General features: G+C 36.8%; 1 protein-coding gene across 8 annotated transcripts in view; it reads right to left on the reverse strand.

Annotated features, from left to right (window-relative positions):
• Positions 1–978: 978 nt before the first annotated feature.
• LOC139937820 (prospero homeobox protein 1-like) overlaps positions 979–14776 on the reverse strand; it is a 59124-nt gene continuing 45326 nt past the window's right edge. For all 8 annotated transcript variants that reach the window (XM_071933206.1, XM_071933147.1, XM_071933155.1 and 5 more), the window contains one exon: positions 979–7702. In XM_071933206.1, the coding sequence (XP_071789307.1) occupies positions 7523–7702 (180 nt within the window). In that variant the 3' untranslated portion in view covers positions 979–7522. The remainder of the gene's footprint in view (positions 7703–14776) is intronic.

Genomic DNA, 14776 nt, shown 5'->3' on the forward strand with positions numbered 1-14776 from the left:
CTATGAAATTTGGCCCTGTTGTCAACTTAGTGTAAAGATGGCTATCTTTACAGACAAGCAAGTCATTTTTTGAACGCACAACTATCTGTTTTGTGTCAACACTGTGTGTGGCACGACTGGCCTTTGTATCCAATTCATTGCATGGTTGGGCGGTAAACAGGTTGGATGGTAGAACAAATCGATGCTTGACGCAACTCAAAGCAAAGATGGCGTGTATTGGGAACTTGTAGTGTGAGATTTTTAGTAACAATCACCTTGTGTGCCGCAGATTCCTTCAACAAGTATGTTTCTTGCGTGTTTGGAGATTACGTTTGGCTCAGTGGTTTCTTTTCCTGCATTTCACCTCAATGGTTATAATCCCACCTTGGACCAGAGTCTTGTACGTGGATTGGTTTTCAGTCCCTACCTGATTGCGTACGATGTCCCCATCTAAAACTGAACATTTCTTCTTGTTTCTTAGCCATCCTGTTATTGGTGCTCATTGTACTGTTACGTGTGTCATAACTAAATAAAATAAATAAATTAAAGATCCTGGACACTATTGGTAATTGTCAAAGACCAGTCCTCTCACTTGGTGTATCTCAACATATGCATAAAATTAAAAAACCTGTGAAAATTTGAGCTAAATTGGTCGTCGAAGTTGCGAGATAATAATGAAAGAAAAAACGCCCTTGTCATACGAAGTTGTGTGCGTTTAGATGGTTGATTTCGAGACCTCAAATTCTAAATCCGAGGTCTTGAAATCAAATTCTTGGAAAATTACTTCTTTCTCGAAAACTACGTCACTTCAGAGGGAGCCGTTTCTCCCAATGTTTCATACTATCAACCTCTCCCCATTACTTGTTACCAAGGTTTTGTGCTAAGAATTATTTTGAGTTATTACCAATAGTGTCCACTGCCTTTAAACAAAAGGAAATCTTTTAGAAGACAACACAAAAATGACAACAGTTCTAAACACGTTGTTCAAGAAACCAGCAATTGATTTATTCAATGAGAAATTAATCAAATTACCCCAAAATCCCTCACCCTACATCTTTGAATTTAAAATATTTTTGAAACAAAATTTATGATTCCTATATCTATCTTGAGTCAACCAAATCACTCATTATATTAAAACGGCATAAATTAAAAGCTAAAAAGCATAAAGGACATACTAGGCCATAACTACTTCACCTGGAACTGAGGTAATGTAAATACACAAACTGCTTGTTTGCTTAAAATGCTAAATCTACTTTTTTTTTCTTCAAATGTTTACTGAAAATGCATACTAATTAAAAGGATCTTACAAATAAGAAACCTCACAGAACTTAAAATATTAAATAAAATTATTCAAATGAACCCAAAATTTACAGAGATTAGCGAGCCCGTATACGGGTATTCTGACAAGATTTCATAAATCAACAAAAATGAAAGACAAAATAAAAAATCGGTCTTAATATACACAAAAAATGAAACTCAAATACAGCAAGAAGTGATTAATAAAAGTACAGAATTAAACAGAAAACCTAGAATTCAAGTTTGCTGTACATTAAAATTAAAACCCAAGATACATTTTGTTTATATATAGTTATAAGGGGTCGTTCATTAATATATGTAATTATATATAAATGAATTCCTGCTTAAAATTGCCAAAGGTCTGGAGTATAAAATATTGCATGCAAAACTTACATAGACTTGTTTGACCTGATACAGTTAAGGAATTGCAATACAATCCGTCAAGCTTGTGTGCAAATTTGGCAAACAATTACACAGTAGTAAAGCAACTAAGCAGGAATAACAAATCTGCTGAGCGCAAAAGTGGAGGGGAACCAGACGCATCACCTATACATAATGTGATGTTTTGGCCGGTGACCTATTTATGCTTAGCAAATTGGTGTACTTATAGCAGCTGGTAATTTGTTAAACTTGTCTGCATTTAATCCCCTTGCAAAACTAACTAGATTCACATACTGCATGTTTACAGTAGACGTTATCCACACATTGTTTTAACATAACACCACAAGTTGCTATTGCCTTACTATTGTATGTTATTTGGGAAATCAAATTGCATATAAGGATACATTGAATAAAATGTGCACTGTATAATAACTCATTGGTAATAGATCTTCCAAATTGGGATGACCACGTTTATTGTGAGTGATGAAGGCGGTGTCATGTGAATTGGGTCAAAAACATCACCTGATAAGAATAGGGTAAACAATCTTCCCCTAAACCCTTGGCTGTGTGCATAAATTACAGAGATCACAAATAAATGTCTTCAAAAGAAAACGGTCAAACATAAGGCCCCTTCATTTGTACCACCAAATTAAAATTAAAATAATGCCATGCATTAGACTTAAATTTTTTTAATCATCAATGTAAAAGAGGCAAATGGTTGTTTTAAAAAGAACAGAATGTATTACATTTAAGGCATCAAACTAACATTTTTTGATGCATTTACACCAACTCAATTATTTATTTATTCTTAAAAAAGAAAGTAGGAATATATTTTTGTATACAGGCTTACATATACAAAAACCACATCCCAGGCACTTGCCAGATTACATTTTCTCTTCAATGTAGAAATGTCTCAAAACGCTAAAGATATAACAGAGATGGAATGTAAGAACAATTAAAGGGAGCAATAGAAGGGGTACAGGCTAGATTTGTGGACAAGTTGTTAAATGTTTGTTGCAGTGATAGTGTAGTGATTCCCAAGGATTCTTGTTACACTGCTGCTGTCTATAGAAACTGCTTGCTCCTGACTTCAGCCACATTTAAATGTGGCCATACATATATAGTTGCAAGATGAGCCAGAACAGCACTAGTAATGTATTTAATAACCTGTTCACTAATCTACTTATAGGCCTGTCATACCATTCATAAAAGCCATAATTAGGCCGTAATCAGTGCCAATGAACCAACAGTTCCTCTAACTAAATATTTCTTGCATTGAGAAAGTGGTTACTATTCTTCTGATTTCAAGTTAAGGAGTTGATCAGATAGTTTGTTTAACAACTGCCATGAGGTCAAACAGTGGAGTGTATGAAAACTCTGTATGTATTTTGATTGTTCACATGATCATTGACGACTTGGGTAATTTCATTTTGTGGGAGCTCAGGTCTCCTACTTGGGGTACCAATGAGTATAAAGGTTACCAATAAGTTTCAATTGGGTCATCTAAGAAATCCCAACTAGGAATTCCTTAAATTTACAAAGGCACTTTGGTTTAGCACTATATTCAAAGGAGCGTATGTTCCACCATTGAACCAACTGGCCCTGTATGTTAACATCTGTATCTCATCACACCAACACTCAGAATCAGTTCAGACAAGAAACTCACTGTATTCAATGCATGAAACAAAACAAAAACCTCGTTAACATTTAACTGTTGACAATTAAAACACTACCATAATAATTACTGCAATTATAAACTCAAAATTGATTAGACGTCATTTGTGTCATATTAGGCTAAGATGAGTTGATTATTTCGCAAGTACTGAATTCTAAAAATACTACAGGGTTAAACAGGCACAGGCCAAACATGTTGTCATAAAATTTATAATTAAAACATTAGGCGGTAAAATATCCCGACTGAACAATTATAATTCTTCAAAAAAAAAGGGGGGAATATTGTTCTCCCCATTAGAAACAACCAAGACAGATATAAGTGAATCTTAGCTTGGTAAGAATATTTACAAATTATATATATATTTATATATATTGCTTTTGGCAAACAAAGAAGGAAATAATTGTAGAAATGGAATGATTGATAAAACCATCGTAATACTAGATACAAAAAAACACTTTTTGATGACTTAAACACAACATCCTCATTACTAAGGCATAATTCAAAAGACTGCCTCCTGGCAATCGGAAAAAATAACATTTAACGAATTTAACTCAATCTCCACTTAATATGTTTTTTTTCTACCTATAAAACAAAGTAAGCATTTACCCAAAACACATGGTTGATATATTAAAAACCAATATCGAGTCAGATTCCTTAATAATTTTATGATTTATACAATTTAAATTTCAGATAAAATGTCAGCTGTTTGAAGATGATTATCTACCCCCCTACTTTTGTCATTTTAATCTAGGAATTTTCAGCAATTTTCCTGAAGAAGAAAAAAAGCAAGCAGTACTGTTGGGATTCAACAATGCTATTTTGTTCTTAATTCTGTTTTTGAGTTGTTCTAGATTGTGTACTGATAAAGCGTTCAATTCAAAATTGTGCCAATTGGTTATAATTAGCAATTGGTCATAATTAGCAATTGGTCATAATTAACAATTGGTCATAATTAACAATTGGTCATACATAACTAACAATAGGCCACATTGGAACAACAAAGGCACTAATTGTATGCAACAGGTTGATAACAATAACTGTTGCAAGAATTCTATGTAAATATAACTTCTTCTTTTTCCCTACCATCTATCGTATTCAAACTACAAAATATATTTACATGATGATATTGAAAAAAAAACGACAACTGTAAACCCAGTTTTGAAAAAATTACAAAACCCACAAAGTACCACCGACAAAACAAAAAAAGGGGGGAGGGGAACGGGGAGAAAGACAAAATACCCACAATGATTTGCGTCATTACAAAATTGATTTACTAAAATACAATCGTCATCTGGTACAATTTCCCCCTTTATAAATTCAGTTTCAAATCCAGTGCTGCAAGTCATAATTATACTGGAAAATTGTATTGTATTTTATTAGTGGTGGTCTTCACAAGGCACTTGTGGCATAAAAAAATTATCCCCCTCTCTGTTTTAGACAAAAAAATGTGCAACCTTGTCCTCTTCACAAAATTGATAACTTAAAACCGGGGGCAGACCGGGCAAGAAATTGCTTTGAATTGTCACAAATGATGGATGGATGATAGAGATTTGACTTGGTGAATTACTTGATTTATAGAAATCTGTAAAGTGCAGTTACTAGTCGGTCGACATTTCCCATCTGGTGCTTAGGGGAAAGATGTCTTGACAAAGATGAATCTAACATCCCTAGATTTGGGTCATTCTTCAGTATGACAGCCAACTTGGGTTCACTTCTTCCCATCTTGAAATCAAACCCACTGCATGGAATTCGTTAACAGATTTCTTTCACTTACGTACAAATGATGTCATTATCTGAACATTTTAAAGAACTACCTTAAAAGAGTGTGTTATATCATTGGCTATAAAGACACCATACACACATCAGATGTGTGGTTATTGTTTTGTAACTCAACATAATACATTAATCATAATTTGTTGTCATTTTTAAAATTTAAAACAATAGTACTTCTCATTGTTGAACATTATTTTGGCATCTGTGGTAAGTAATGGCAATCAAACGCTGTTGTAAAAACAGTACAAAAAATAGACATTTATATGTTTGGGAGAAATACCTCACAGCAGCAGTTTTAAATCATTTTCAACAGAACTGGTATTCAGTCTGTTTTTTTGTTTTGTATTTTAGTCAAATTCTGCTGATTCCAATTATGCCATTGTACCACTACATTATTAGATCTAAAAACACTGGTTTGCAATCACAAAATGTGATGGCATAACCGTAATATTTGAGTTGTGCGACTTTGAGATGAAAATTAATGCAATTATTCGACCTGTGTACACTGGTCATCGTCAGAATAAGGTATTAAAAAAAGAACTAAACGCTAGCTGAGATGTGCCCACCTTGGCAAGACATCTACCCCCGGTAGGCCATCTAGCCCCCTCTGGCCAATAATTTTAGGATAATACGGTTAATTCGTCTTGACAGTCGCAATGGAAGCTTCCGGCAATCAGTAGGCTTTAGTTTCTGTATTATGAGAAATGACGCCATTTTCTACATGGATTTTGATCCCTTGCCGGACTCATCGGCGCTGACATGTCACCAATGGGGCTCCCTCAAGACGACCCGTAAAACATCAAAATGTTGAGAACAGAGAAAGAAGGATGATGACTGTCACATCAGATGACCATAAATATCAACTCTAATTACGCTGTCACTATAAAGCCCTAATTTTAGTACTATTTGAGCCAAATCATTACGTGGAAACCTCTCTTGCTTTCTTTGTTTTACTGATGAATTCCATTAGGCTGTTAAGAGTGTGCCGTTGATTTTCCAACCAAATACCTCAGCCCGGCTATACTACAGCGTCTCTCCCTCTTAACAACAATTAACCAGGACGTGCAGCATATAGAATCAACGGCTCAAAGGGATAGATCAAGACTGACGTGGAACGCCTATAGAGTGATGAATGGCACTTTTGGCTGCTATTGTTTGATAGATGTCATTGCAATTAGTTCAGGTCTAACTTAACCTTTCTGAGTTGCCCGCTCCTGCCCTTGTTCTAAGGAAGGGGGGGTGGTAGGTATTTCTGGAGGATACAGCTCCCCTGTTTGACATCCTATCTTATTATCCTTGTGACATTAAGATGACCAAACGCCCAGCAGGAAGAATCAATTAGCCTATTCTCTGCATTTGGAATGACGATGAGTTGAAATCCACACACTTTTTGTTTGTTAACCGTCATTATAAATGATTTAAAAAAATGAAAGAAGCAACCACCATACTTCTTTTCCCCCGTACACAAAAGACTTTGAGGCACATAGTTCTGTGTACAAGTGTACATTATTCAATGAAAGCAAATTGGTAAAATCGGTAAAAAGATATACGTACATAGAATATTCTTAATCATAAATACACTGTTATGGCACTTTTCAAATTCCCAAATACGAGTTTTTAAATATGTTTATAAATGTTATCTTGTGTATCAAATCTTCAGTTGCATGCAGCTATTTCTTTTTTATATATAAAAAGGAGAAGTACTTTTTTGTATAATTTTTAAAGTGGGTGAGTTGTGTACTAAATACACATCTTCTTCTCCACTTGTGAGTTGTTAGTATGTGTTGTGACCATATGTTATTAGTGATAGTTTGGCATAATAAGGCTGGTGGCCAGAAAATCCTTGCTAACAATAAACTGATTCTAAGAAACCTGATTTGCAACAGCCAGCAACAATTGAGATGCAGTACCTGCAGAAAGGGGTACATGTGTTCGAGTGTGACTCTTAAGCCTGGCTGAGATACGGCTACAAACATCGCCTAATTGCTTTCTAGGCCAGGCCGATATCTCCTCGAGTTTATCAGCAAACGTGAGCTAAACTTCTCATCACAGGTCACCAGTCTCAAAGAACTATAGCGCTATTCACACGGCAGCAATTTAACTGGGGTCCCTTGCTTAATTTTAGCATGGCTGTAAAATGTAGCAATGTTTGACAAGATTTTGCAAGAGAACTTGGACAGGAGAAACAATTGTTGTCCTATCACATGAGGTACATTTTGTAAAATTTTACAACCATGCCACAATCTAGCAAGGCACCTCTGCTAAATTGCTCTCGTGTGAAAGGGGCTTTAGGGAACATTTTCTCATAGATATCTAATCTAATTTGAAACCCAAGATTAAGTTATCTTCAGTGATTCATGGAATCAACAGGTGTTGGAATGCATGGAGTAATCTTCAGTTCCTCTCTTTCCGTAGTCTTTACTCGAGCTCCTCCAAACAGTTGGACGACTTGAATAAATCGGGCAGCGGCTCGTCCATTTTGCCGATCACTTTGTAGATTGTCTTCTTCCAGGAGGGTTCGGAATCCTTGCCGAGTTTGATGGCTTCGAAGAATTCACGCAGGGTGCTAGTTGACACACTCATAAAGGATTCTGGAACCTGGGGAAATAAAACAAAATCAAAAGAGGAAATAACAGCTTTTGTATGACACAACTTTTTATTTCTGGCAATGTCATTTTAGAATAGTCTCAACATATGCATAAAATAACAAACCTGTGAAAATTTGAGCTCAATTGGTCGCCGAAGTTGCGAGGTAATAATGAAAGAAAAAACACACTTGTGCTTTCAGATGCTTGATTTTGAGACCTCAAATTCTAAATCTGAGGTCTCAAAATCAAATTCGTGGAAAATTACTTCTTTCTCGAAAACTACGTTACTTCAGAGGGAGCCATTTCTCACAATGTTTTATACTATCAACAGCTCCCCATTACTCATTACCAAGAAAGGTTTTATGCTGATAATTATTTTGAGTAACTACCAATAGTGTCCACGAGAGAAAAGAAAAGGGAATTTAAACTTTTTGATTGTCAATTTGGTTCGCTGAAACTCTCTTAACACAGTGACTTGCACAGCAATGGTTGTTAAACTACTACCACGCAATGGTGGTAGTGATCCTGAACTTGTAATATCCATGATTTGATGAGGCTTTGCATCAGGGAATAAATGCGTTCTGTTACAGTAATGGCGTTGTAAGGTTGTTGATAAACCATTGAGATTTGCTAAATATCAACAAAACTGTTTGAAAGCTGTAGGCTGCATCTGAGTAACATTCTCCTGAAGACGAGCAGAGTATACCTCTGAAACGTCGAGACCAAACCGGCTCTTCTCAGAGTCAACACTTCCTCAAAAGAGATTTATACATGGTTGTACCTGCAAGTTTACTATTTATTTATTTATAGTTTCTTCCTGTAGCAAGATCAATCGAATGGTAGCATATTATGAAAGTGTTTAAGTAAAGATCTTTTACAAGAGAGATCAAAACTCTGAATAAGAATAGAACACTAACTTGGGTGTTATCGTTTAAGACTCTAAAAATAGAAAGAGAGTGGGAGTTTCTGATGCTGATGGGAAGAGTGTTCCAAAGTTTAAGGCCAGCTATTGTGAAAGACCTATCACCCAGGGATTTAGAACTTGAAGGAATGGTGAAAAGAAGTTTATCTACTATATAAGAACACAATCTACCCAGCAAATAGATGTACACATGGTGTTACCGCAAACCAAAACTACGAGAAGTTTGTTTTTTCGAAGGTCTGAGTGTCGCCCTGCCAAGTTGATACAAAGTGAGAATATTACACAAGTACTGAGTTTATGGTTCATCATTGTTCATCATTGAACATGGTTCATCTTTGTTAATGTCAGTACATTCACCAAGGCATATTTTAGCTACCACTTCACATGAGCTAATATTTGTGATTCAAATACACAATACATGAGTAATGCTCGTAGGAAATGGGTCCCACTCAGAGCTCAATAAAGATTGCTACAAGAAAAACACCCCGTTACGTGGGTTAACCACAAACTTAGTTTTGAGTACGGTCAGGTACTTTGCTTTTTACAAATGTCATTTCCAGCAAAATATCGAAGATACTTTTGGTAGGGCAGTTAATATTTTGTTTCTGACAAAGGGAGAGTCATTTCCTCTGTAAAACAATGACTGGGTATTAATGATTCAATGGCCGAGTCCACTACTTAGATAGCACAATAAGAAAAACAACCAAACAGGAAAAAATAACCTTGAATACTGGTTTCATTTCAGTCTGAATATCGCCAAGGAAACTAAAGAAACTGCACTATTGGAGAGATTGAGGGTTACTACTGCTCCAGATGGGAATACAGCCTTAGGTCATAACACAACCATGCAAAGAAGTAATTACATGAAAGACGAATATATATATATATACATATAAAAATTCATACACTCCAAGTGGTCGTAAAAATGTACTCGGCCTTCACTTGGGAAGACTAGCAGCACCTTGAAATAGTGCACGCAGGAGGCAGGTCAATTAAGAAGGAAATCGGTGGTGTGTCTGGATCAAAGGGATGTGGCAGAAATCACAAACGTTAAGGACACTGTGGTATTATAGGTGACTTGCTAAACACAGGTACCGTGTACAACTTACATCCAAAGGAGTTTTGCAAAAAAAGGAACACAAAGTACGGGTGACCTTTGGTGTATGAGCTAGGGGAGAGACAGCGGGCGACAGCCATCCAATGACGACTTGACAACTTCCTGATTATATGGTCCCGAATTAAAATACTCCAAGAGGGTATGAGAATAAATAATGGCATCCTGGGGTTTATATAGATGGATGGCCAGCGGTAATTGCCGCTGCTGTTTGTACGTGTCTTGAGGAATCTCACATGATTGATGACTTTCCATTTTCGTTTTTTCTTTTCTTTTCATGCGAAATTCCCAAGGTGAGACTATTCACTGAATATTTCTTTTCAATTTTTATTATATATATAATATCAGCGGCGAGGATCGTGACCTTGGTGGCATTATACACACTCTCTCTCTCTCGGATTCTTGAGAGAGAAAAAAAAAAAGTGCAAGTAACTTAAATGCACTTTTGGTTTTGGTTTACAGTCAAACACATATAAAATACATTAAATAAATTGGAGCACACTTGCACACAAAAGGCGCCGCCTCCTCGCCACGTTCATTTACAGAATCTGCTCAATTTTACTCGGCCTTGATTGGTACCCCAGTTTTTCTAAGAACCCGTAAAGCCCCGGGATGCGGCGGTGTCGTCGTGTCTACAGACAGACCTAAGACTAGGTAATGTTACTGAGTCACGCAGCAAGATATTAAAATACTCAACCTTCATGTGAGATCCTGGACCAGCTAGCACGACTGAATCAGAGAATGGCAACAATCTCTAATTGGAGATTTACACTCTTCTTATACAATCACTGCAGCCAAAACTTACAAACCTGCCTAATTAAAAAAACTACAAATGCCTGTATTTAATTGAATGGTTTAAGAGATGTCAATTGAAGACCATGGGTGGCTCCACCATCTTAACTAACACTGTAAAAGTAAGTTTCAAAATTGCTTAAATGGGTGACACGAGAGTGACAATAACAAGGCTGTCGGGCTAATCAATGTGGTTACTGGCGGAATAATCTCCCCTTTTAAGTTGCTCTTTTAGAAACAAGTCAAGAACAAATCTCCACATCCCCCGCCCTATAAATAACCTCTTGATTCCAAGTATTACTTCTATATTAATGTTTCTATAAACAGACATGCGGAGGATGGCTCTATTTCTGCACTGAATCCAACCATATCTGTCCTTTCTCTATGATCCAACTGTATTGACTTGACCTCTAAATTATTTTTTTATTTCACTTTTTTTTTTAAGACAACCTTTCTGTGCGTTTCTAACCTAACTAATCTGTCAAGAACTTGCAACTACATAAAGTAAGTAGTGGCCCGTTTAAATTAAAATGCTTGGCGACCAACTTTGAAAGAAACAAAAAATACAAAAATAAAAAGGTCCTTTTTGGAAAAACCAGTGGACAATCAACTGGTATTTTATTTTTTAACTTGGTCTTATGGAGATGCACCTACAATCTGTAACTACTACCTAATGGGATGATGACACCAGGGGACGAGACTGGTGCTTTTAAATATCATGTCTGAGAGTAATTGCCCCTTGGGGGCGATATCTTGATACCAGACTGGGGCAAATTGGTCATGGATTAAGAACCATCCTTCCTACAGCAGATTGGATCTATTGTACTACGGTTTAGAGAGTAGTCACTGGATCATGATGCCAGGGGCTATGGGAGTGTCTGGTCCGTTGCATGGGGAGGAAGCTTGTGGGCACCAACCAACCTCAATCAGCTATTGAAAAGTGGGAGAGAGGGAGGGACACTAACACTCCTCAACCAGCAATAACTTGTCTCTTATAAAGTACATCCATTTTTCAAGAAACATATCTGGAATAAAAATCCTATCTTTAAAACACCCACCCAACCAGCAGATTCAAAGAGACGGTGTCATACCATTTGTTCCCCTTTTCTTTTTCTCAAGAGTACATCAATTTGAGATGTCTAGTTTTCAAAAAACATATCAGAGATAAAAAAACAGTCCTTAAAAAATGTAAACGTTGGTTACACACACCAGTGTAAAGGTAAAAATAATATTTGGACAGAAACAAAAACCATGTTACTGGGAAAACAGAGAGTAACTATTCTAAGATGGCAACACAAGATTCAATTTCCTGCAAATTTTTCAAAAAAAAACACCCCTAAAAACACACATAATATTTCCATTGATTTGAGAATTGAAAGGTCTTGTAAGAACATATTCAGCATAAAAATGGAGGGAAAAGACCATGAAACCACCCTCACCCAACCATGCCCAGATCCTTAGGATTAATGACACAAGAAATTAACACACACGCTCAACAACAGTTCCTAAACAGATGATGAAATAAAAAAGGTCCATATTGTCGGTGTGTAGATGAACACCAAGTAACATCGTGAACAACACCTTCAGTAAGAATAGTTTAATGACAGCAATTTACTCCGATGCGATCATTGGAGTGAGACGGAGGTCTCTGTTTTGTTCTCTCCAACAAAACCTAGACAGAGTGGAGACGTGGAGTAAAAAAGACCAACACTGCTTGACCTTATGCACAAAGGGATAACCCCTATTGGAAGCACACTGCAAAACCATTTTTTTGGAATTAACATTTGGATTCCTATTATTTAGTGTCTTTTTTCTAATTATTATAATTTTTTTTTTTTGGGGGGGGGGAGTGTGAAGGCAAAGTTAATAAGGTTCTGCTTCAGTGACAGTCCTTGGATTGGTGTTTTAAAATGTAATTGCTGGTAAAAACTTGCTGGGTACTTAAAAACTTGCTGGGTACTTAAATTTATTGATTGCTTTTGTCTTCCGTCTCTGATGGTTATGTTTGCGATTATGCCAGCTGCATCAGGTATAGTAGGCAGACAACACATTCAGTTGCTTTTTAACGGGTTGCTTGGGTAAAGTACTCAGTGAGCAAATGTAAAATGTTCAATTTCACAACAAGTTTTGTATTTATGGTGATTTTTGTATTTAGGTTGAAATCCAGTTTGTTTTGTTTCGGCTCAAAGTTGTTGTGGTCCGAGTTTTGAATAGTTGTGGTTTTCTTTTGAGATGTTATTGTCAGTTTTCATAGAAATGTACAAGTCTGATTTGTGTTGGAGAAAGAATTTTAACATTTTGGGGTGAATTTGTAACAAACAAGTTAAGGGAGCTTTTCTTGTTACTGTTTTACTAGGAATACCTATACATGTACATATTGAACAATTGGTCACTCCCTTTTTCAAGTATTCACTAGTTGTGTACAAGTGTTAAGAGGGATGGAATAGTGAGATGGTTGTTCTACGGCCGGCCGTTTGCGCCCCACTAAAGCCAAAAGCTCATGGGGGGTCAGCGTAAGTCCACGCTGCTCTCAAAAAATATACATGAGTTTCTGATATAATTATAAGACCTGTTGTGTGGTGTTCCCTAGACATGGGGTAAAGAAAGCATGGTGGTTCCCTTGTGCCACCATTGCGTGCAACCACTCAAGTGTTAAGAAGCACTTAACTCCTCTGAATGTGTGCTTTCCTTTTCAGGCCGCTTTGGCAACAACTTTCAAAGGAGTTTCTGCATCGTTAGACATGCCGTCGGCCAAACTCATGCAGTGTGCGTCTTTGTGAAGTTCAATGCACAAACAACTACATTTTTTGGGGGTGCGTTTGGTTGGAATTTTTTTTTTCAGGGGGGGGGGGGGAATTCTATCTAAAACGGATCCTTGGCTTTGAGTCAAAGGGGCTTAGTTTTGGTAAGTCGCTACGGTAGGAATTCTATAAATTAAAAGAATTCTTCTTGAAGTTATTTTCCCCTTCCTCTTTTGTTGTGTGGTGTGTGTGCATGCCAAACCAACTATGAAGCATAACAAGCAATAACATATTTCAGAAGGTTCCAAGAGCCTGTTCTGCTTCAGTGGCGTTGCTGGAGGCGACACGGGACAAAAGACAACGAGCGAAAAAGAAAACTCCGCAAAGTTTGAGACAGTCTTTTGTGAATCGTAAACAAGCTTTATGGGATGGAAATCCTTTTAAGAGTGTCGAGAAAATAAAATATGGTGGGTTAGGGTGATACCATTTAAAGACGACCCGTCAGAGCTATGAAGATGAATGATGGGTAATTATAAAATCACGGAACAGGTGGCAGGGGGGCCAACTTGTTCTACCTTGAGTATCAACTTAAATGAGTTAATGGCTAGCGATGTGTAAGGGAGTCTAATGGTCTTGGTTAACATTATCGTTTTATAAAACAAGTACACGCAATTGGTGTATTTGTTCCTTTTCATTTCTAACACATAATACAATATGTCCAGACTACAGGAAACCAACAACTTATTGACATTTGGTGCTCTATATGTGATATAGTAGTTTACCCTACTCCCCTATTGTGTCTTAATTGTGTTTTGAGATTCTCGGGAATTCTTTACAGGATTTTAGGGCGAGGGGGTGGTGGTTACTTCTGTACAGAACAAAGAGTTCAAGTATGGGAACTTTTTTTTCTTCGGGGGGGGGGGGGGGGCACACACCCTCTGTGACATATTCAGCATGGTATAAAAGACCTGTGACGTAAAGCACCAGTTCAGAATTTAACATCTATTTGTCCTCAACACAAAGTTGTCAAAACAGACAATGATAACGAAGCAGTTCTAGTCACGTTGAGAAACATCATCGCAAACTACACAGTCCAACAACTTTCAATACATCTGTTCAAAAATGTTATTACATTGAATAAGAGCACATTATATTTAGGCACGTCCTAAACAAAATGGCTGCACTAAATTCAGAGGGAAACCAAGTAGAAAGTGTCTTCACGATTGGGTGCCAAACTCTTATCAACACAGCATTAAACTGGTAAACAAGTCAATACAAATACATGACAAAAGTGCTTTAGAGCTGTTTTGCTTGAGTTGCAGACAATGAGAAACAAGTTCACACAACAATTCTGATTTTTATGTGAGGGTTATTTCATGTCCTTTCGATAAAACAAGCTTTTAAATACCAAACCCAAACTGATAACTAGATGAGTGCTATCGACTACAACGTGCAACGTCCATGTAAGACAATCCACAACAAGAAATGATCTAATCAGATGTAGAAACAGCTTAA

This window comes from Asterias amurensis, chromosome 1, assembly GCF_032118995.1.
Source record: "Asterias amurensis chromosome 1, ASM3211899v1".
NCBI classification, from domain to species: domain Eukaryota; kingdom Metazoa; phylum Echinodermata; class Asteroidea; order Forcipulatida; family Asteriidae; genus Asterias; species Asterias amurensis.